The following is a 22,523-nucleotide window of genomic DNA, read 5'->3' as shown; positions in this document are numbered from 1 at the left end:
AGTAATCCTCACGACCTGTAAACAGACTCTGATGTGTGAAATTGCTGTTGAGTGCCCCCTTAAGACAGACCTGAAATAATCTGAACCCAGTTATTTGAAGTGGGGTTGTATGAGGTACTTTTCTACATTACCTACAGTAGATGGCAGTCGACATGCTCCCAGTTTGGAGCAGCAGCTGGAGTTCTGGTGTAGGAACATAAGTAATGTATTGCTGTGGACAGGGTCAGCAGCAAAACATATTTTAGACACCTATAAAGGCCCACCTCAAAAACTCAGTAGAACAGCAACACCTGTTTCCTTCAAGGTAAAATGACTGATTTTCTGAAAGGAGACTGATTGAGTGAAAAAGAGTGATATTTGGCTTATATAACAGTGATTTCCCAATGGAAAAGACTGTCTGATGGCATGGTAAAGTGGGGAAAATATTATAGTGTACCCATAAACTGATGTTTTTTTTAAAGATGTGCCTTTTTTAATTGACTACAAATATATTTTGCTGCTGACTCTGTCCACAGCAGGACATTGCTTAGCTTCCATCCTGGCACTTCTGCTGCTTCTCCAAACTGCAGGCATGCCGGCCAGCGACCGCCATCTATGGTGGGTAATACACTTAGTATTTATAAGAACCTCATATATCACCACATCAAATAATTCCAACTATCCCTTCAAGATAGACTTGAAACGATCTGAACCCATCCTTTAACTTTTAACCTTCACAAGGCTTCTTTTCTGTAAATCTGGAACAGCAGTTTAAATGCTGCGTCAGGTTCAGTTAATTTTCCACCAACATTTTGTACTTTAACACAAAAATCACATGCAGCACTTCATGCTGAGGATGACCACTGACTACAGAATATATCAAGAAACTCCACATGTGGGCAAAAGCAATGAGTGTACTGCTCTAATACTGTGGTGCCACATCAGGTCATCTTATTGTTAACATTTTGGTTTTGTCCACACCAGTACAGTTTGTCTTCGCCTCTCCGCCTCCTCCTCCACTGGCAGAGCAGCAGCATGCGGAAGGTCTTCTGGAAGGTCTTGTTGCAGAGGGCGTAGCACATGGGGTTGATGGTGCTGTTGACGTAGCATAGCCAGTAGCCCAGGTGCCACAGGGACGTGGGGATGCAGTCGGCACAGAAAGTGGAGATGAGCACCATGATGTTGTACGGCGTCCAGGTGAGGATGAAGGCCAGGAGGATGGCGCTTAGGGTCTGAGCCGCCTTCTTCTCCTTCACCAGCACGTTCCTCTTCCTCTTGGTGATCTGGTTCTTCAGTGCCGGGTCCATGGGTTTGGAGGTGGTGGATGAGGCAGGGGAGGCGTTTTTGGTGGGCTGCTCTGCTTCAGCTTCAGGTGGGCAGGGTATTGCAATTGTAGGGTTGCCGTTTTTACCCTTGGAGCCAGGTTTGAACTTATAAGAGATGTGCTTTTTACTATTCTTCTTCTTTGGAGTGGAAAAATACGGATCCTCTGTATAATCAGCAACCTGCCCATTCTTATTACTTTGTCCACTACTTTGCTCTTTGAAAGATCCCTGCGGTGTGTCTATTGAAACATGGTGCTCCTCCTCCTCAGATGAGGTGTAGCTGTTAAAGGAAGTGATCTGATCTGCTTTCACCCATGCATCCTCTGATCTCGTGGTTGTTTTAGTGGCGTTACTTTGGTTTGATGAGGACCAGGAGGCCTGACTACGGTCTCTCCTCTCTCTGGTGAAATGAAAGCAAGAATGAATGATAGTTTTCTGTGGTTTAGCCCCCTCTGGAGCATTTTCTGTAGCGAGCCCTTGCAGCTCTGCCAGATCTTTGGTCCGTTTCTGCGTCTCCTTGTAGATCCGACAGTAAAGGATAGTCATAACAGAGACAGGGATGTAGAAGGCAGCGATTGCTGTCCCGAATGTGATCACAGGCTCTGTTAAAAACTGGATCTGGCACTGGTCAGGAGGCACTTTTCGCTCTCCTACAAAGTGCTGCCAGCACAGAATAGGTGGCGCCCAGAGAATGAAAGACACCAGCCATGCAAGGCCTATCATGATGGCAGCTCTTTTTGGAGTCCTTTTAGCTCTGTAAGTCAGCGGCCTCGTGATGGAGAAGTACCTGTCAAAACTGATGACGAGTAAGTTCATAACTGAAGCGTTGCTGGCCACGTAATCCACTGCCAGCCAGAGATCACATGCGAGGTTTCCCAGGGACCAGTAGCCCATCAGGATGTATGTTGTGTATAAGTTCATGGACAACACTCCTATGATGAGGTCAGCGAAAGCCAAACTCAGCAGATAGTAGTTGTTCACAGTCTTTAGCTGACTGTTGACTTTGAAGGACAGCAACACCAGCACGTTACCAACAATAGTTATCAGGCTGACGATGGCCGACACTGTGGCGATGGTTATAGCCTCCCAAAGGCTGTGGGGAGCAACCTGGACTTGTGACGTGTTGGCAAAAGTGCTGTTTGAAGGATCTACACTCATGGTGCTGTGTTATCTGAGATAGAGTTGACAGGTTAGAGAGAGGTGCCCTTCTGTGGCTCCATTAAGAGTTTTCCTGAAATGAAAAGAAAAAATTAATGAGACACAAATACACATAACATTTTTTTTCTATTTTTTTTATTATAATAGGGTAAACCCCTGTAGATATATCCGGTTTTAAAGGGGCCACCAAACATGTTGTCATATACAGTCATAAACAGTACTATTAATACTGTAGTAGTAGTTTTTTTCAGCATATTTAATCATTTAAAGTCCTCAGTCAACTTGTTTGGAGGCCACAAAAGCTATTTAATGTTGCTTTAAAAAAAGATAAATCAAATGGATACACTTCATATGATAAAACTGCTAAAGAACTGATACTTAATTATTTGTGATATTTACATTATTTGCTGAATTTTGTAATTATCAGAACGAAATGACTTAAAACTGTATTGAATTTAAAATTTATTACAGTGCGATATCACAAAGTATGTCTCAAAGGGCTGTACATATAATAACATAATGAACAATTAGCAAATATTAGCAAATACAGTATATTAAAAACGTAACAGTGTGCTAAACTACATATCAGATATTCTAATAAAGTATTTACAAATTCATACAAATTGAGATAAAGAATGACAAAACCCAGTATGCATAATAATAAATAATAATAATAAAATATGCACATAGAATAATAAAATAATATGCACATAAAATAAGTCAGTACATTTAATATGATTTAATGCACAGGAGCAGCTCAAAACAATGATAAGAGTTTTATTTTTGTACCAAAACCCTGTGGCTGTAAATTAAGTTGTACAATGTACTTACTTTAATTTAATTAATTAATTTATTTATTTTCCTAACGGAATATGCGTGTCGTTCATATGTTCTGAATTGTTATATTGTTAAAACTTTTGTTTCTGTTGCAGTAAAATAATTAATTTGTAAATGTTGAAATTCAATTGTGAAATGCAGAGTCAACCTTGTTCCACGCAAGTAAGTATGACATGAATTGTTTTGGTCCAACTATGACCCGGAACCATCAGACGCCATATTGTCGAAGGACACCATTCAATGTAACACTCATTCCGTTCAACTCTGAGGTGTCACATGCTAAAGTGTCCGGTCACTGTTGACAGTAATGGAGGATAGACCGAGGAGAGGCAGAGGAGGCGGCTGGAAAAGAGGTGGCCGGGGTGGAAGCGAAGGCGATAGCTTCGGTGGTGAACACCGGGGCAGAGGGAGAGGAGGCCACCACCGCGGCCGGGGTAAAAGAGACCACCACCGCGGTGGACGTGGACGAGGGGGAAGCGCCCACGCAGCGGAGTTCCATCACCGGGTGAGACAGCAAGAAAGTTGGGTTCTAACTGGCGACCCCCTTTATCCCGCTCTACCAAACCCCATTGATAAAAATACTAATTTTGTTGCTGCGTCACTGAGAAAATGCACACAGCTCCGGGATATTGATGTAAAATTTAATAGCATCTTGTCTTCAACTCGGCTTAATTATCACTAGTTTAAACGTAGTGTCAGAAGAAAAATAATTTGCAGAGGCTGCTGCCGAAAACTTAAACATGCCGTCAAATAAAGTTGGATAGATTAGTGTTTCTCAATCCTGGTCCTCAGGGACTCCTGCCCTGCATGTTTTAGATGTTTCCCTGCTCCACCACACCTGATTCAAATGATCAGCTCATCATCAAGCCTCTGCAGAAGACTGATAGCAGCCTGATCATTTGAATCAGGTGTGGTGGAGCAGGGAAACATCTGAAACATGCAGGGCAGGGGTTGAGAAACACTGGGATAGATAACCTGGATAACCTCAGTGCCAAGTTAGACAAAGAAATATGGTATGAAGTCAATACGTTTGGCAGGTATGGGACGTTTTTCCCCTTAAATCAAAACAGATTCTCTGCAGCAGTTGTTGAGTTGTGCGTTTTCCTTAATATAAATAACCATAAAGCTGTTTACACCGGCTGCTTGATGGATATTAGAAAAGTGGGTTTGTGTCAAGCAAGGTTATTAACTCAAAACTCAAACTAAAACACTTTGCGTCTACATGGCTGTGTGTCAACTGCCCTCACACAATGTTGTGTGTTTCTGTGATAATACAGCTGCTAATTGATTGGTTCTCAGCTATTTTGGTTATTGATTAATTGGTTTTTAGTAACTTTGTAAGAAAAAAAAAGTAAAACTTATCTGATTCCAGCTTTTTAAATGTGAATATTTTCAGATTTTTTTTACCCCTGTGTGAGGATTTGACATTTGAGGATGTCATCTTGAGCCTTGCAAAGCACTCATCAACACTTTTCACCATTATCTGACATTTTATGGGCCAAATAATTAATCGATTAATCAACAAAATATTGGACAGATTAATCAACAATGAAAATAATTATTAGTTGCTGCTTTATGTTGTAATGCCTGTTCTGGACTTCTTAAATCCTTCCCCTGACAAATACCCCCATTATAGTGAAAAAACCTAAATTAATACTGACCTAACAATAAAGAAACTGAACTGAAACTAAACTGAACTGAACACAAAATTAATAATGAAATAGGCTTAAAAACTTTAATAAAGTATAATAACTCTGGTGTCAGCATGATCACAATCACATTCTCTACTGTACATCCACATAATGAGATCCTGTGAGAGAGGCGTTTTTGGTGTATCATCGCAGTGATCAAGCACTTGAATTGTCTTCTGCAGTGCTTTAAGTTTTTCATTGTATCATCTGGGCCTTAGTTATGACACCAGAGGGTTCATCTTTAATTTCCACCAGGATGTTCTGTCAGTTGATGCTCCCGCCATGGTAACTACAGAATTAGAAAAGAAACAATGGGGGCTCTGTGATTGCAATTATAGAAATCTCTTTTGGTATAAAGGGGCTCCTTGATTGCAATCATGAAAATCTCCTTTGGTGCATCCATAGCTACCATGGGGTCTTTAATGATTATATTGTGTGTTTGTGATTTTTGACAAGGTACCAGAAAAACTGAGCAAAGCCACATGTTGTCCGCTCATGCTGCACATTTCCATGACAGCATTATTAACGGTTTGTGTCTCTCTGTCACAAAGCAAGAAGAATTTGATGTCTCAGACAAATTTAATTAGTTCAGTTTTGGCATGGACGTCAGTTCTTTGTCATACAGTGCGATGTGCCATTTACCTTGACACTTTTGTTGGCCTTAGCTACCAGTCATGAATAAGAGCTATGTGTTATTGACCTCTTTACAAAATGCTTTTTGAATTGTGGATTGTTGGAGCACCGCAGAAGTTTAGTTAGTAAAAACTAAGTTTTGTATGAGCCAACTTTTTAACACAGTCTGCAAATTCTGCATGTGTTGTCATCTAAGATTAGATAAATGATACAAAATCATTTAATATCAAAATACTCTTTGTCTCTGGAAAGATTTCATGTTTCTAAGTAGAGCCGCAATGATTAGTCGATTATTCAATTAGTCGATCCCAAAAAAAAAATTAGTTGCCAAATGTTTTGATAACTGATTAATCATTTCAGAAATGTTTCAAACCAAAGTGTCAAACATTGTCTGGTTACAGCCTCTTAAATGTGAGGATTTGCTGCTTTGTCATTTATGACAGTGAAGAGCAAAAGACACAATTTAAATGTCAGTTTGATCTCTGGAAAACTGCGATGACCAATTGATTAATCATGAAAATAATAGGTAGATATATTGATGATAGACATAATGATTAGTTGCTGCCCTATTTCAAAGGTTACATCATGGCCTGCCAGTTAGTGCACGTACATTTTCCAACCAACAGTTCCAGGACAGATTTTTGAACAGTCTCCTTTGACACTTCATCATATGAAACCCGCTGTTTTAAAACTTCCAAGGTTGCATCTGTGGGAAGATGGTAGAGAAGAAAAAGATGCCATAAGTTGACCTCACATTGTCCCCTGGAACTGTGGAAGCTTTCTGTGGTCTCATTTTTATCCAAATATGGTCACACCCATGTAGAATAAAACAAGAACTGGGAGCTGCAGTGTCGTTTTTTGCAGATTAATGTAAATCACTACCTGCAAACATTTTTGGGATGGGTGTCGGCCTCCAGATAATTGCAAGGAGATACAGGCATATATTTGTTTCTAGTGTTCTAGGGCTGCAACCAACAAACCAACAATAATTTTCATTATCCATTAATCTGCCAATTATTTTCTTGATTATTGAGTATTCATTTTAATGTATCTGCCAGTTTTCCAGAGCTCAAGGTGGCGTCTTTAAATCACCAGTCTAAAGCCAAAAGATGTTCAATTTTAAGGGTGATGCAATTTCAATATTAATTGAATTGCATTGTCCGGAGCATGTCCAAAGAAAAAAAAAAAACATTACTTAAAAGACAACATAGTGTAGCTTACCGGCTGTTATATTACACATGATACAGACTGTCACTTTGAAAATAATTTGAAAATGTAAGTGACCGTTGTCAGGCCATTAAACCAATGATCTGTTGTTCTTTACAAATCAAAACTCGTAGTTTACCAATGACATAGCTGTCAGTGCAAAAAACAAGTTGAAATTGAAAACTGAATTGTGAACTTGGAAGTCAAGTTGAATTATGGATTTGAAGAATTGTGACATCCCTATTCAATTTACATTATATAGCTGTATGTTATAATATATAAAGCAGAGAATTGTATGAGATTCCCAAATTTAAGGAGCTGGTACCAGCAAATTCTGCTTGAAAGTGAACCAGACATTTATTTGATTAGCAAAATAGTGGCTGACTAATTTTCTGTTGCTCAAGTAATTGATAAATTAATATACTTTCTGCTCTACATTGTTAATCTCTTTTTGAACTTCAAAACATTTCCTAAAAGTCCCTCCTCTCTCTGTATCCCAACCATTGATTAAAGATGGATGACATGACAGCTCCCAAAAGTGAAGCCAAAGCGTCGTGATCGCCCCCTGGCGGCCGGCTGCAGTAGGTCCTTCCTTTCCATGTTTTCAGATGGGACATGGGGCAAACTAAAACATCAAAGTAGACATCAGATATATTTTTCCGAATTATGTTTTCTATCATTTTAAGGCAACTCTTATCACACTTATGTGTGAAGTGTTCATTTTTCTTATATTTGGTTTTAATTAGTTATTTTATGCCATAAATAAACTGAAGGAAATTGTTGAATTATGGGTGCAAGATATAAAATTCAGCTTAATTTTGTGTTTAAATATTCAGTTTTACTAACTAGTGCTTGACTTACTGAAGCTTCATGTAAAATGGTTAAATTAGGCTGCTGGAGTGAAGCAGATTCAAGATAAAGGTCAACAAAATTAAGTGCTTGTCAGACCATCTAACCCCTTGTTCAACGTCAGAATAAGCCAGGTTTGAACTTCTCTCTTTCAAGCTCTCTTTTTTCATTCCTCACCCAACTACTTCTGTCTATTTTATGGTGTATAATTGAGTGCAACACCATAAATGCCTTTTAGAGGAGACTGTCTGAGAGTGTGCGCTGTTTTTCTCATTTGTATGAGTCATTGTGTCTTGTCTCTTTCTATGATAGCTGGCTTTTCAGGCGGCCTTCCACTTAGGCCATTTAAAACAGGTATAAAGACTTTAGCCTTTAGTCTTGGCCTTGAAACATCACATGGGCCTAGCTTGTGCCATATGAAAAGCACCCCTGGTGTAATTTTAATGCATCTTAATTCACACATTCCTCCTTGTGTATCCCACCATGTTCTCTTTAAGGGCCAAGATGAAGCGGACAACTTTCAGGAGGAAGATGAGAGGATGGAGGTCTTCTCCAGGAGGAAACTGGAGTCAAACTGGGACCGCTATGCGGAGTCAGAGCGACAGGCACCGGATGATGACACACCCACTCAGAGAGGAGCAGACTACCACGTCCTGCTGGAGTCAGCAGGTAAGGTTTCTGCTCACAAAAAGCTGGAGAGAAGTCGGGCGTCTGAAAAACTGAAATACTCCTATAATGCTCAGTTTTTTGGCTTTAGATTTGAGCACATGAAGGAATTTCTTTCAAAGGAAGAATCATGTAAGTCAGCACAATAATGTGACACTGACAAATAAATGCGTAGGGGTTTGAATTTTTTAATGTCCTCAGTCAGTTTTTGCAATAGAAGCACAGTCAGCACAATAAAGAAATTAAGCCAATTTGCTCCCAAAGCTTGCTTTAGTTTTCACAAATAAACCTTGACTCATTTTTTAACAGGAATGATCAAACCCTCATTGGATTAAAGGAACAACACAGGAGAGATTGTGCTGTTGTGTTGGCTTTTAATTTGTGTATTAGACTTTCTGGGATAATGAATCCAGTTGTATTTTTATGGTTTTGACGCCGTTTCCTCATTAGTTGTAAAGGAATTAATCTTTTAATTGCTTTGCATGGATGCTGCTGTCAGATGGCTGCATGGAAGCTCCTTGTTTGTCTCTGTTAGCTAATTTCAGCCTCAGTCGTCAGTATTTCTCCTCCTGGGCTCATCCTTATTTCTGTTGAGATTTCTCTCCCCACAGGAACATGAGTAAGAAGCCCAGTGCTGTCTTATTAGAGCAGAGAGAGATTTCACATTAAAGACTGATTAAATTTGGGGAGTCAGATGTAGCTTGTTTAGCTAAAGGTAAAAAGAGCAGAGGATCAACCCCCCCCAAACAAAGTTTTGCCAGAATTTTAATCTTTTATTTGTTTTTTGTTTTTTTTTTAATTATTAATTGCAAGACAAAAGACAGAAGGTTGACAGGATGGTGCAGACCAAACAAAACAGTAAATACAGGACAGGACAGTTGGCCATGAAGCAAGAGAGCAAAACATCATTCGCAGTCTGGTGTTGTTTTGGTTTTGTGTGTGTGTGTGTGTGTGCATGCGTGAGGTGCATAGGGAAGGGGGTGGAGGAGGAAAGGGTGACTGTGGGGGGACAAAAATGATTGAATAAGGATAAAATAATGGTTGTAATTACTATAATAACAACTAATAGGGTGTTTTTTAAAACAATAAAGGGATGATTGACAAAACTTGTCCCCTTCACCTCACTCACTCATCTCTCCCCTCAGGTTGTTGATTTGTAATCTTAAGCAGACACTATAGTACCACACCACATCACGGCTGGAAGAAACTTTTTGTTGCCACTAGTTGGCAGTGTAAGTGGGATTATTAGATTAGGGTGAAGTAAAGTTGCTATTAGAGTTGGTTATGAGCAGGTGATTTCTGCAGATCAGTAGTAGAAACCATGTATCAGCAGCATCCTTAGTTCGCAGCAGGCTTTGTATAATGTGAATTATGAAGCTTTGTATTTCCTGGACTGATGGCAGTGAGTGAAACTTCCCTCTATTTGCCTCTTATTTTCATGAGCTTTATTTATGTCATCTATTTCCAAGCAACAAACATCCCTGGTGGTTTGGCAGGCAGAAGCCTTGTGTCTGTGTGTTACTGTCAGGCTGTATTTGTACTTCGTCTGTCAGCTGCACCAGAGGAACTTAATGGAAATGTCAACTGTGGTTAGTCAGTTTAGGCTGCTTATCTTTCATCCTTTATCTTATCTGATGCTTTTAGAGATTGTTTAGGTTCAGAAACTGTGGAGCAAGTTGAGTAAAGACTTAGTCATCTTTTTCTTTGTCAATTTGGAGTCATCACTTTTGTCTTTAAGAAACTGTCATGTAATTTTTCAGTTTCACCTAGCATCTTTTAAACTAAACAATAATTAAATTAGTAGCTAATAGAATTGTATTTGTGATATGGCTGCATTTTCAGTGCAGACCTTCCTTTATATGCACTATATCAGAAAGGAAATGGGGCTGCAGCCTCTACCAATTATTCCCTTGATTAATCGATTAGTTGTCTGGTCTGTAAAATGTCTAAAATTGGTGAAACATGTTGATTAGTGTTTTCATAAGCACAGATAACATCCTCAAACGTCTTGTTCTGTCCAGAACTCAAAAGATATTCTGTTTACTGTCATAAAGGACAAATGAAACCAAAAAATATTCAAAGTTAAGATGCAGGAATCAGAGAAATGGACTTTTATTTCTTTAAAAATTGCTCAAATCAGTGAATCAGATATCAAAATAGTAAATCTAGGTGACCTGGTAGAGCATTACAGTAATATGAAATAGAGAAAAGCAGAAAATCTTAATATTTGATATGTTGAAAAGGCAATTTTGTTTAAATTACTTAATGATTGGCCAATTATGAAAATAGTTGTTATAAGGAACAGTGTAGGTCAGTTTCTACGTGACACTCGTCATTATGACAGGAATGCTTAATGGATTTGATGTACAAATCTGGTGTCAACTTAGCGGCCACTTTCACCCAGATCCCTTCTCAGCCTGACTGAGTAGATTTAATAACATACTGTAGCACAAAGTGTATATCTCACTACATTAATGTGTTGTGGGTTAAAAGTCTAGAAACGTTTGGTTTCATATTATCGAGCGCTGGGTCATTTGAATTTTATAAATCAGCAGGATGTAATATGTGTATTAGGATGCCATTATTCAAAGTAGGGTTACACCAACACAATGGCCTTGTATTAATTAACTGACATCATCCCGTGTTTTTGTGTTCCACTGATGTGATTTAGTTTCCTTTTTTACCAAAAATGGCATATAAATGAACTGAAGATTTGACTTTTTTCATCATCCATTTATATTTTGGTAAATTAGTTCTTTTAAAGGCCTGTTGTGGGTGGAAGATGAGTTCCACCATGTGATAATGGTCTCAATATTTTAATCTGTACAAGGAGGCATCTGAAAGGTTTTTCTCATAGTGACAAACTCACAGGATTATCAGCTGATTCCGCTTTTCTCCTCAGCTCTATGAAGCATCTTAGTGTTTTCAGCTCTTTGTTTTGGTTTTGCAGTGATGGTGCTAGTAGGATGAGGTGATATATCAATAATATATCGGTATCTTGATATTTATCATCTTAGATTTTGAATGTTGTTGGATCATGATATGGTATAAATGTTGTGTTTTCCTGGTGCATTACTGTAAAGTGATAATTATTTGTCTACAAACTCATTGTGTTGATATTTTGTGAAAGCACCGATGTCCATATCACCCATTCCTAACTGCATTATATAATACTGGGTAGTTTAATCTACAGCAATGCATCCTATTATATAGAATGTTCCTATATTCATTTGTATTATTTGAAAATTTTTGGTATGTTATTTTAGAGAAAATGAGTATTTAGAGATATATATTGCATACAGCAGACCAGTCTAAAAATATTGGGATATTATTTATAAGCCATATCCTCAAGCACTAGTTGCAAGACACGTGTCCTGCGTCTCTGACGCATTAAAATATGAAATAACCCACTGAACTCAATATTGATGTATCCAGCTTTTTGCTTTTTTTTTTTGATAATGCTACTTTGTGAACAACAAATCCATGTTGAAATCATAGAAATAAAGTGGAGATGTACATTATTATCGGCACATCATTGGTGTCAGCAGAAAAAGGCTTTAAAATGAAACACTGGCAGTTCAAGCCAATGCTGACAGTCTGAAAACCATGACTTTAATTACATGCCAGTGCTGCAAATATGTCTTTGTTTGGAGTTTTTTTTGTCTCAAACCGTAAATCAAAGTTTCTGTTTGCGGTGATTGCTGATGCTGCATCAGTCATAGAAGGACCCAGATCACATTCCTTCAACACTATAAATTTAATTATCATCTTAAGGACTGTCATCCTGATCATTGCAAATAGAAAAAAACTATAGTTTTCTTATTCTGCCCAGTGAATGTGAACATTTTGGAAAAGCATTGTGTTTTACGTCTGCATCTGCCTGTGGGCCATCACAATAAGAGCAGGAATAACTTCATTCACTACAGGGGAGACTTGATTTTCTCTCCACTTACGTGGAAAAACTGCAGAATGGTATTGGCATCTGCCAAAATGATTAAGAAAATGTGAGCATATCAGATATCTGCAAAAATCCAATATCATCCTGTGTTCATAGTTTGAGTCATGCGACATCCTTCTTTTGCCACCACAAGACTAATACTCACCACACATTTCATTTCAACAATCAAGGCTGTATTTGGTGTTGATAAATAAAACCATGTGGCCACATTCAAGAACAATCAACTTTAATTGTTGATTTATTCGCTCATGTTGATGATGTGTTACTGTCCAGGTGACGCACCGTGTTAAAACCATAGAAATAAACCAAACAAATGTAGTTTTTCTCTTTCACCCAGCCACCATTTTCTTACCATTTCTGCATGCTTCTTGTGTACTTTGTTCCAGAAAGGAAAAGAAAAAAAGTTTCAAAATATCATTAAAGAAAAAGACCATGTTGTTTTGCTTTAGTTTTATAGACTTGTATGTCTTGTTTTGTAAAAAAAGTTTTCTGATTTGGGTACATTTTCAACATAACCATGAATACAACCATACAACAAACACAGATTTGTCCAAAAAAACAGAAGTTTTATTGGGCACCCATTCAGTTTCCCTGGGACCCACTCGACATCACTGGTTTTACAGCCCACAGCTTTACTGTTTCAGTTCATTCTCTCAGCTCTAGTCAGCATTATTTTCTGACGCAACAGACAGTTCTGACATTTTTTGATCAAGTCCTCTGTTACATGATATTGAATATCTTTCAAAAACAATCACTTTGGGAAGCAGTGATCAACATTTTTCACCATTTTCTCACATTTTATGGACCGACCAACTAATGAATTAATTAAAAAAAAAAGGTCGACAGATTAATTGGTCATGAAAATAAGTGTTATTTGCAGTTTTTTATAAGCCTGAATTAATACAAAGGATCAAATATACATAAAGTGGTGCCTATAAAGCTAAGAAATAAAACACGATCTGCATTATTTTCTCTTTGATAAAAGGTTTTCAGTGCTTCTCAGATGACATGTATGCTGATGCCATAGACTGATGTAGCTGTCATAGGAAAATATTGGGTTGATAATATCAGTTGACTGATATATTGGTTGTGTTCTACATGGTATCGACTGATACACAAAATTCAGGTATGGTAATCGGTATTAGGAAGGAAAAAATGGACCATTTCTGCCATCAGTGGATGCAGGTTTATGGAAACAATACTTTTCTGACTTACATTTTTGGCATTAAAATAAATTTACAAGATAAAAAAACATATCTAAAATAACACCTATCATTTATATCCTAGAATATCCATTTTATTTATGAAAACCTAGTTAGTTAAGCAATTATATAAGATTTGCTGATGGATGTGAAAAGTTAAATATGCTATATTTGGACCAAAACTCAAATTTTTTGAATTCAATATGCTATTAAATGCTTTCTGAGCAAGTGCTTTATGTTATTCAACAAAAAGTCTGATCAGATTTCTTTGACACTGACTGTCTGTGCGGGACTGTGTTTTGGGAGGAAGTTATAAGGCCATTTTTACCTCTGGATGAGTGTTTAAGCAGCTAACTGTTTTTATAGACCTGTTGTTTTTTTTCTCACGCCATTAGAGAGTTAGAGAGTGTTGCAGCAGCGTGTCTCTCTTCTCTTGTAGCGTAAATGCCAAAGGTTCTCCTGTGAGTTGTTTGACTCTCTCTGTATTTTGCCCACATTGTCAGATTAGTCATGCCGTACAGCAAGAGGCTGCCGCTCTCTAGAGGATACTTAATTGTACGTGGGAGGTGATGCTTTCAAGAGTCGTTTTTCTGGCCAATTAAGGTAGCTGTGAAATCAGGAATTTGCCACAGAAACCTCCCTTTACCTCTCAGCTAAAGGTATTATAGAATACTTCTTATTGTGGGGCTTATATCACCATCACTTATTGTATCCAAGGTGTTGAAGTGTTGCAGTTCTCTGTTTGTTTTGTTTGATTGGGCAGGATGTACAGGTCAGAAGTACGTGCAGATGTTATGTATTTCAGGATAGAAATGGCCTAGAGCAGCAATTCTTATGAGATTCAAAGTCCCAGAGCAGAAAGTCGAGAGCACAGAGCTTTACCTACAGCGTGTTGGAGGCGTTAGACACGAGTGAGACGACGACCCAATTTCACAACATTTTAATCTAATAGGTACAATGTTTATGCCACAAAGTCATTGTTATCTAACTACAAGGATGCTGGATGTCATAAGAAGACACTTTCTATCTAATAATGTTGCCGTCGAGTGTCGGCAGAGCCGAGCACATATGAACATCCTAAAACAAGACATAAATAAATATATATGTGAGTGGGTGGGGGTTGTTTTGTTTCTGACATTAAAGGGCAGGAAGCATTGAAGTTTTGTTATAGTGAGACCATGTAACTTTTAAAAGAAGATTTGAAACCACTAGTCCATTGATCAATTGATAGAAAATTAATCTGCAACGAGGGCTTCAACTGACATTCTTTTCATTGTCGATTAAACTGATGATTATTTTCTCGATTAGTCAATTAGTTTTTTGGTACGTAAAATGTCAGAAAATTATGAAAAATGTTGTCTCGTGGCTCAAAAGGTGACATCCATAGAAAACTTTTGGTTCGTCTTAAACTGGAGAATCTGCAGATTAATTCTATACCCAATCTGTTATGATCCACTAGAGTTAGGCACGATACGAGACGATGGCGATCTCTGTTATACCGATCTCTACCAATCGCCATATCGAAGCGTTAAAGGTCCTCCAGTAAACAAATGAAAGATGCGGACTTCATTACAAAACAACTGCAAGTCGCTTAATTGTCAGCTGATTTTCGTGAAAGTTGTTTTTTATAAACCTGAAAAACTGAACAAGTGATTACTTGTTTGAATTAAATTGTGTGCGATCTAATCAGCTATATGCCAAAACATTAACCTTGTGAATAACCACAACTTCCACTGGGACATGCAGACTTAGAAATAAAATGTTCTAAATAAATAACAAAATGTTCTGAAGAAATAACAATATTTAAATTGAGAAGTTTGAAGTTATTGTCCTGTTTATTGTTTCCTTATGAGGTTATTTTGGCGAGGCTCGATTACAATACCATTACACTATTCTATGCTTCTTAAAGAAAACTGAAACTGTTCTATACAAAAACACCTTATTAAAAACCTTGCATACATCTAATTAAGATCATTTGTTGTCTGACATTCTATGGAGTACAATCTTATGTTTACCTTGCTATTTACTTATTTATTAGATATCTTGCTTTTAATTGATTCTGCTATAACACAGCAAATTTCCACATGTGGGAATCATAAATGATTATTTTATCTTATCTCAATATGCCAAGTTGCACTTTGGGGAATTGGGATGCACATTTTCCACAATTATCTGGGATTTTATAGTTCAAATGATCAGTCGATGATGAAAATAGTCATTAGGTGCAGCCCCGAAGACTCTTCTGTTTAAATTAAAAGTTACATTCATAATCAATACAAAGCACCCTCGCTCAGTTTAATACATTCAGGGCTTTTTCTGCTACAGTCTCACTGTGTCTGTATGAACAGTAGCTTATGTTAGTTTAAGTTGGCAAACTTTAGATCGATATTGCAGTTTAACATTACAGAGTCGGTGCGCTGACTCTTCTCTACTTGAGCCTGAGGTAAGGGAAAAAAATTGATTCTTAGATACATCACAGTTCTCCCTTGAAAGATTTTAAATTGATACAGAAAAGTCAGTCACAAATTTAAAACATAGTTCTGCAACAATTTCTTAAGATTGGACTAGTTAGGGGTTAGTTAGTTGTAACCGAGTTTCATTGTTTATCTGGTCTGGCTGCACATGTGTGTTAGTCCAAGTGAGTCCCTCTTAGTCCTCCCAACGTCTGTTTTCATGGCGGCCCGGCGAGTAATTTCCTCATATTCGCCTTAGAGATGCAGTGATTAAGCATTTATTATGTTTTTATTAAAGTTTTTTTTTAAGAAAAAAGTCCAAATTCTCTGATTTCAGCTTCTTAAATGTGAATATTGTCTGGTTTCTGTACTCCTTTATAACAGTAACCTGAATATCTTCGAACTGGGGACAAATTTGAGACATCTGAGGATGTCATCAATGGACTCTGGGAAACACTGAAAGGCATTTTTGCAATTTTCTGACATTTTATGGACCATTGGTCTGAGATGCTGGTGCTGTGTTGCAACTTTAACTAGTATGGTAAAAGTTATTACCACACTGATTATTATTCCTTGGTAGATTCCTGTAAAAACATGAGACTGAGGGCTGGTGGCTCTTGGCAGTCAGTGTAAGTAAGTATAATATAATCTAATATTTAAAAAATCTTGTGTAGTAAAAAAACCCCCACTATTCTTAGCTCTTCTTCCTGTCCAGGAGAGTGAAAATACACCTGTCAACACTTTTAACATGAGCCTGGTTCAAGACCTGTGAGTCGCTGCCCACATCTCTGATTTTAAACTGTGAAAAAAGTGTTAAAATTGGAGTGGAGATTAACGGTCTTCTGTGACAGAGAGAAGATCTTCAAGTTCCCTTTTGACTGGCAAGAACTACTGTTGCTTCACAACTCCAGTGCCAGGCGCAACAGATGGAGAGAGGCAGTGATTTTCTGGCTTAACGTCAGGCCAGGAATAACTATAAACAAAGCTGTTATTCATCTAAATTCATGATTTCGTGTTCAACACTTTAATTTAAAAATTGTGATTCTAATAAAGAATTTAAAGTGTTTGCAAGAAGTCTTAACAGTGTTCCATAACAAGTAGTCAAACTTCCTCTCTAGATGAAGCTCATGTGGTATGATCGAAAGCCCCTGAACAGCTACTTACTGGAATTTGAGGTGAGATTGTTTTGTCAATATGAAATGAAATGAAATAAACCTAAATCAGGAAATATAGATAAATGTTACAGACTTTAACAGTTGAAATCTGTTGATCAACTTTGTACTTTACTTTGGCATTTCCATTTTCTGCCACTTCTACTATGAATACTTCGTTACGTCCATTGTACTTTTACTACACCACATCCATTTGGAAACTTTTGTTACTTTACAGATATGATAAATTATTATCAAGTAAGATAAGTCACAGTGAATATTACATGAGCCAGGAGATTTTTACTTCGATAATTTTATCTTTGATGTTATATTTTTTGATTATAATAGTGGAAACACAACTGCTTTGCTCCACAGTGGCCTCCAAAACCAACAAAATAGAAAAGTTACTTGTAGTAGCTTTAATGCATCAATAATCATAGTCCAATTATATATTGTACACAATGGTGAAATGTAACTAAGTAAATTTATTCAAGTAAATTTTGGGGGTGTTTTGAGTTTGCCATTCAATGCTTCTTTACAATTCTGCTCCACTATGTTTTAGAGGGATATACTGACTAATTACTTAATATATGTATATAAATATGATCTGATGTAGTTGTCTGATACAGTTTTACTTATCTACAGTTTAGTTACTATGTATACAGTGGTATCATAGTATGGTCTGACTGATACTGGACTTTTTGGGTCAGCGATGACAACGATATTAGGGAGTAAAAAAAATCTAAATTCTAATATAGCTTTACATTTTGCTGATGATAGAGTATTAATAGAGTATTTTTAGGCTGTGGTCTTTCTTTTATTTAAGAAAAAGGATTGAGTGCTTTTTCTGCCACTGACTATGCATTATTCCACAACGGGACACTCTCCATAGTGAGTACTTTGGATGATAATACTTTTACTTTACTCAATCATTTTTTCACTTTTACTTGTAACAGAATCTCCACTGTAGTGTTGGTAGTTTTTTACTAAAGTAAAAGACCTTAGTGCCTCATCCACACTGGCACTGTAATATACTATAAGAGCGGCCCATACATCCCACTCTTTTCATTTTTACAAATCTACCCAACATGTTCTAATGCAGAACCTGTCACTGTTGTTTATATAATCTCCATTTATATAACCTCGGTCTGTTTGACCAGTTCCTCTGTTTAATGTATCCAAATGCATTTGGTGCTCCAGTGAATGTAGTTTCCCACAAAGAGCATTAAAGGAATAGTTCGGATCGTTTGATGGTGGAGTTGTTACTTATCGATAATCAGTGTATCATCTACAGTAGATGGTCGTCAGCATGCCTCTAATTAGGAGACAAAGTAATCTTTTCTCAAGTAATCTTTTCTTCATTTATATAGTTATTCTTAATGCCTGCCACTGGATTGAAATCTCCTTTAATTCAGATTAAATGAACCTGTGTTTACATTTTTCCACGCAAATTTATAGTGAGTCGTGTGTCAGTCAGTTAAGAAGAAGCAGGCGGAGATTTTTAGTTTGATAATTTTATTTTTTATATTATATTTTGTGGTTATTATGGTGGAGACAGTATGGCTTTTTCTCCACAGGGGCCTTCAAAATCGACATTGTTCATGCATACAATAGAGATGAATGCATAAAACTTGAATTGGCAATTGGGAAATTAAAGCATAAGCACCGTAAAGAGTGTCACCTTTTCATTGAATTTGCCTTGCCAGTCTATTTAAAGATATATAATTGAGCTGGAAGCACATACAGTGACTGACTTTCTATTTGCAAAAGCTCTATTGAAAGCTCTACTGTACTGTACTGAGTGTGATTAGGAAAAATGGAGCCTGACAGGGAAATTATGTAAACAGACTGTTTGATTTGAATTGAAGGTCATAGTGTTTTCTGTTGTTTTCTGGCCTCCTGGTTGGCTATTATGAAGCTGGACCGCTTGTCCAAACATCCCAAGTGCTTTTAGCATTCATGTGTTTTGATTGACTCTTGATTACACGTTCTATTACATTCAGCGCTAAGAATTCAGCGTGTCCGGAAGTGAGGACTCAGTCGACCTTTTTCTGTGACGTCCAGACTTGAGGCTTCTTTTCAAAGATGAGACCTCACGGTTTTGATGCTAGAAATATTTGAGGACTAGCGCACTTAGAAACTGCTGTTGTGCATAAAGATTTTCATCACCTTGAAAATCTCAAAGCAAAGCAAAGAGGTGAATTTAGTGAATAAATGGCAGCTGCATTGATTGAATTAAAACAATTTGCCAGGAAGCCTTAAGGCATGAATTGCTGTCGACTACTTTGTAACCTGAAGGTGATTTTACTTTGTCAGGTCTTGTCTCAGTCTTTGCATTGTTGGGGGTTAATTGTGCTGTTGCTATGGGTAATGCACACATGGTGCAATTCTCTTCTTCTTTGTGTGTGCTTGTATGACTTGGGGGAATTGCTGGGCAGTTATTTACATCCTAACACGGTCATCTATCTGTACACATTAACACAGGGATCAATCCTCCTCCCCCGCAGCCGTAGTTTACCAAGGCCGCTAATGGGCACCTATCAAGGCTCAATCATAATGAGACAAAAGGAAATCGCATTAGAGCCTCAGTGATTCAGCTAACTAGATTGACAAACACAAGGACGTTTTCTTAACTGAGATGAATAGTCCCAATCATGCCATTAATTTATATGTTCCGGTGTCGTTATGGATACTTGATTAGCCATCCACGCTGGAAGAGACTGGCGTCAAAGCAGAGGAATGAGGCAAGTCGTGTACTGTCTGCTTGGCAAAAATAGGAAAAGGAAGTATTATAGGTGCTCGGTTTGTTTCCCTGCAGTTTCTGATCATGATGAAGCCAGTGGAGGATGGTGTAAGGTTAAATAAAGCAGCAGGTGGATCATAGACACTTCAAAGAGAGATCATCCCACAGAGCAGTCTACCCACTTTCATCTTTAAATACCTGTGCCATTGTTTTAGCGTCGATATGTTAACATGGGAGTCTTTATTATGTGTGTGTTTTCACTATCTGTTAAACTGCGGTGCAACTTCTTAATAACTCAGTTAATCATTAAGGTTTATAAAATGTCAGGAATTAGTAAAAGATGCCCATCACAGTTTCTCCGAGCCGGAGGTCATGTCTAGGGCTGCGACTAACAGTGGTTTTTCATTATTCTGTTACTTTGTTCATTTTCTCCATGAATCGATTAGTTGTTTGATCCATAAAATATCAGAAAATGTTACACCCAAAGAGCTGCACCCAACAGTTATCTCCATCATTGATTATTCTGCCTTATATTTCAGAAGATGCCCATCACAGTATCCCAGAGCCATAGTTCATGTCTTTATAGTGCTTGTTTTGACTGACTAACAAACCCCCAAACACCAAAATATTCAATTTATGATCATGGAAAAAAAGAGGAGAAATGCAGGAATATCAAAATCAGTGATCTCCATTATTGATTATTCTGCCATTTATTTTCTCAATTAAATAATTCAATGTTTGACCTAAATATTTCATAAAATAGTCAAAGATGCTTCTGGTAGTTTCCCAGAGCTGAGAATGTTGTTTTCATATTTCCTGTTTTGTCCAATTTGCTGTCCAAATCCAATAATATCCAGTTTTAGGGCACACAGTTAGCACCATGCACCAGTCAAATGCTGCTAAAATAAGGAAGTGACTTGTAGATTTACTTAATTCACCTGCCAAAAAACACCCAATGTAATCTATTGAGTGGCCGGTGGACAAAATAGTAAATTTTGCACCCTATCCAGTTCACTACATGGCTGCAACAATTGTTGAAATTAATGGGCAACTATTCAATGAATGAAGTAATTTTCAGGAAAAAAAAATTGGCTCCAACTTCCTCAGTGTGAAAACCGACTGCTTTTCTTGGTCATGGACATTTTTCACTGTTTTCTGATGTTATAAAAAATAATCATTAGTCTCAGCAGGTGCAGAAAATCATCAAGACTAATATTTATCTATCTAGACAGAACAAGTGAATTTTTAACATCATTAATCGTTTAATTGCTGTAACAATTTAACTGATACTCTAGAAATGGCAATATGTGCACCCAATTTGACACTGTTGTTCTGGTAGAGCCATTTATTTTATAAGGACACTTAAAATGAGAAAAAAATGTGAAAAATCAAGGGAAAAATTGGGGAAAAACATGCCTTTTGTATCCATTTAGCATTAATGATTAATCGATTGTTAGGGTTTCAGTCAGTTTAGGAAAATGCACAAAATTTGCAACCCTACTTGTACTTAAAATATTAATTTCATCCATTTTAACTAATTGCTGATTGTTTCATTTCTAGTTCATTTGTAAAACCTGTTTGGAAAAAGCTCTGTAGTGTTTATTTTTAACACAGTGGCACAAGTGTTGGGATGCCAGTCATATGACTTGACATCATCCCCATGGTTTTTAATGTTACCTTAAATCAAATCATCTCACTTGTTGTACCTCCTACTTTTTCCTGAGTAAAAAAAAAACACACAAACACTGAGCACCATTACACACCCATAATCAAACTTACTGAAGTGTATTTTAACCCGCAGGATCAATTTAATACCCTTTTCCAGATGTCAAAAGCTGCTCTTTTAAATCCATATTGTACAAAATGTTCTGTAGAGCTCAGGAGTCTGAACTATAAAAGCACTGCTGACAACTGATGAACCCCAGCACTTGTTCCATGATTCATTTAATATAGTTACTCAGGCTGCATTTACTGTTCAGCAATAAAAAATTTATAATGTTAGAATTTATTATTTTACTGAACACTCAGTAAGTTGACAGCAGCTGCTGTGAACTGCCTAATTTCTTGCCATAATAGGCAGATCAAACAGAATACATACTCACCCCTGTATGGCTCTGACAAAACACTATCCTCCAGCATTAAAGGGGCGTTTGGCAGGTCTTTGATACGCTGCTTTTTTCCTTTACTCCTTCTTCAGTCTGGCAGAGTTCTGTCAGTTTCTCCTCCCTGTGTCTTTCTCGGCTCTGCTCTGTTCGTCTTCTCCTCTGTTTCCCTCTCACAGCTTCACACCTTCCCTCGCTGGCTCACTCTTCCCCTCCCCTGTTCCCTCTCGCACTGACTTTTTTCCCTCTGTGCTCCGCTCTCCAACGAGGTGAAAAACACACTTGTCAAATACAGGTAGGTCATCACACTGTCTCTCATCCTCCTCAGTTGCTAAGTACAAGGCGCTTTGATGCAAACAAGTTTTTTCAGCATCGTGGTGTAGGACTGTATAGCTCCTAAACGGTCCGGTCTCTCTCTGAGATGGTGAATGCAACAGCTGTTCAGTGTCAATGTCCATGTGACAGAGCAGCTTAGGTGCCTCGTTGGTCCTGTTCTGACCTCTTTTCACAGAAGAGTGAATTACTGGAAACGGCTCCTGGTCCTCAGCAGTGATAATCAAGAGTAGATGT

The 22,523-nt window shown here is 37.6% G+C and overlaps 2 protein-coding genes across 2 annotated transcripts in view; one reads left to right on the top strand and one right to left on the bottom strand.

Moving 5' to 3' along the window:
* Positions 1-536: 536 nt before the first annotated feature.
* Positions 537-2,599, bottom strand: chrm5b (cholinergic receptor, muscarinic 5b). The gene has a single exon (XM_084738173.1). The coding sequence runs from the start codon at positions 2,460-2,462 to the stop codon at positions 921-923; it is 1,542 nt and encodes a 513-aa protein (XP_084594299.1). The 5' UTR covers positions 2,463-2,599; the 3' UTR covers positions 537-920.
* A 970-nt stretch (positions 2,600-3,569) lies between these two features.
* The window catches only part of aven (apoptosis, caspase activation inhibitor), a 49,711-nt gene continuing 30,757 nt past the window's right edge, over positions 3,570-22,523 (top strand). The window contains exons 1-2 of the mRNA XM_084738174.1: positions 3,570-3,804; positions 8,176-8,347. Of these exons, the coding sequence (XP_084594300.1) occupies positions 3,607-3,804; positions 8,176-8,347 (370 nt within the window). The 5' untranslated portion in view covers positions 3,570-3,606. The remainder of the gene's footprint in view (positions 3,805-8,175; positions 8,348-22,523) is intronic.

This window comes from Lutjanus erythropterus, chromosome 15 (assembly GCF_056507025.1).
Source record: "Lutjanus erythropterus isolate fLutEry1 chromosome 15, fLutEry1.hap2, whole genome shotgun sequence".
Lineage (NCBI taxonomy): Eukaryota > Metazoa > Chordata > Actinopteri > Lutjaniformes > Lutjanidae > Lutjanus > Lutjanus erythropterus.
Note: the sequence above shows the minus strand (reverse complement) of the source record. Positions and strands in the feature narration are given on the sequence as shown.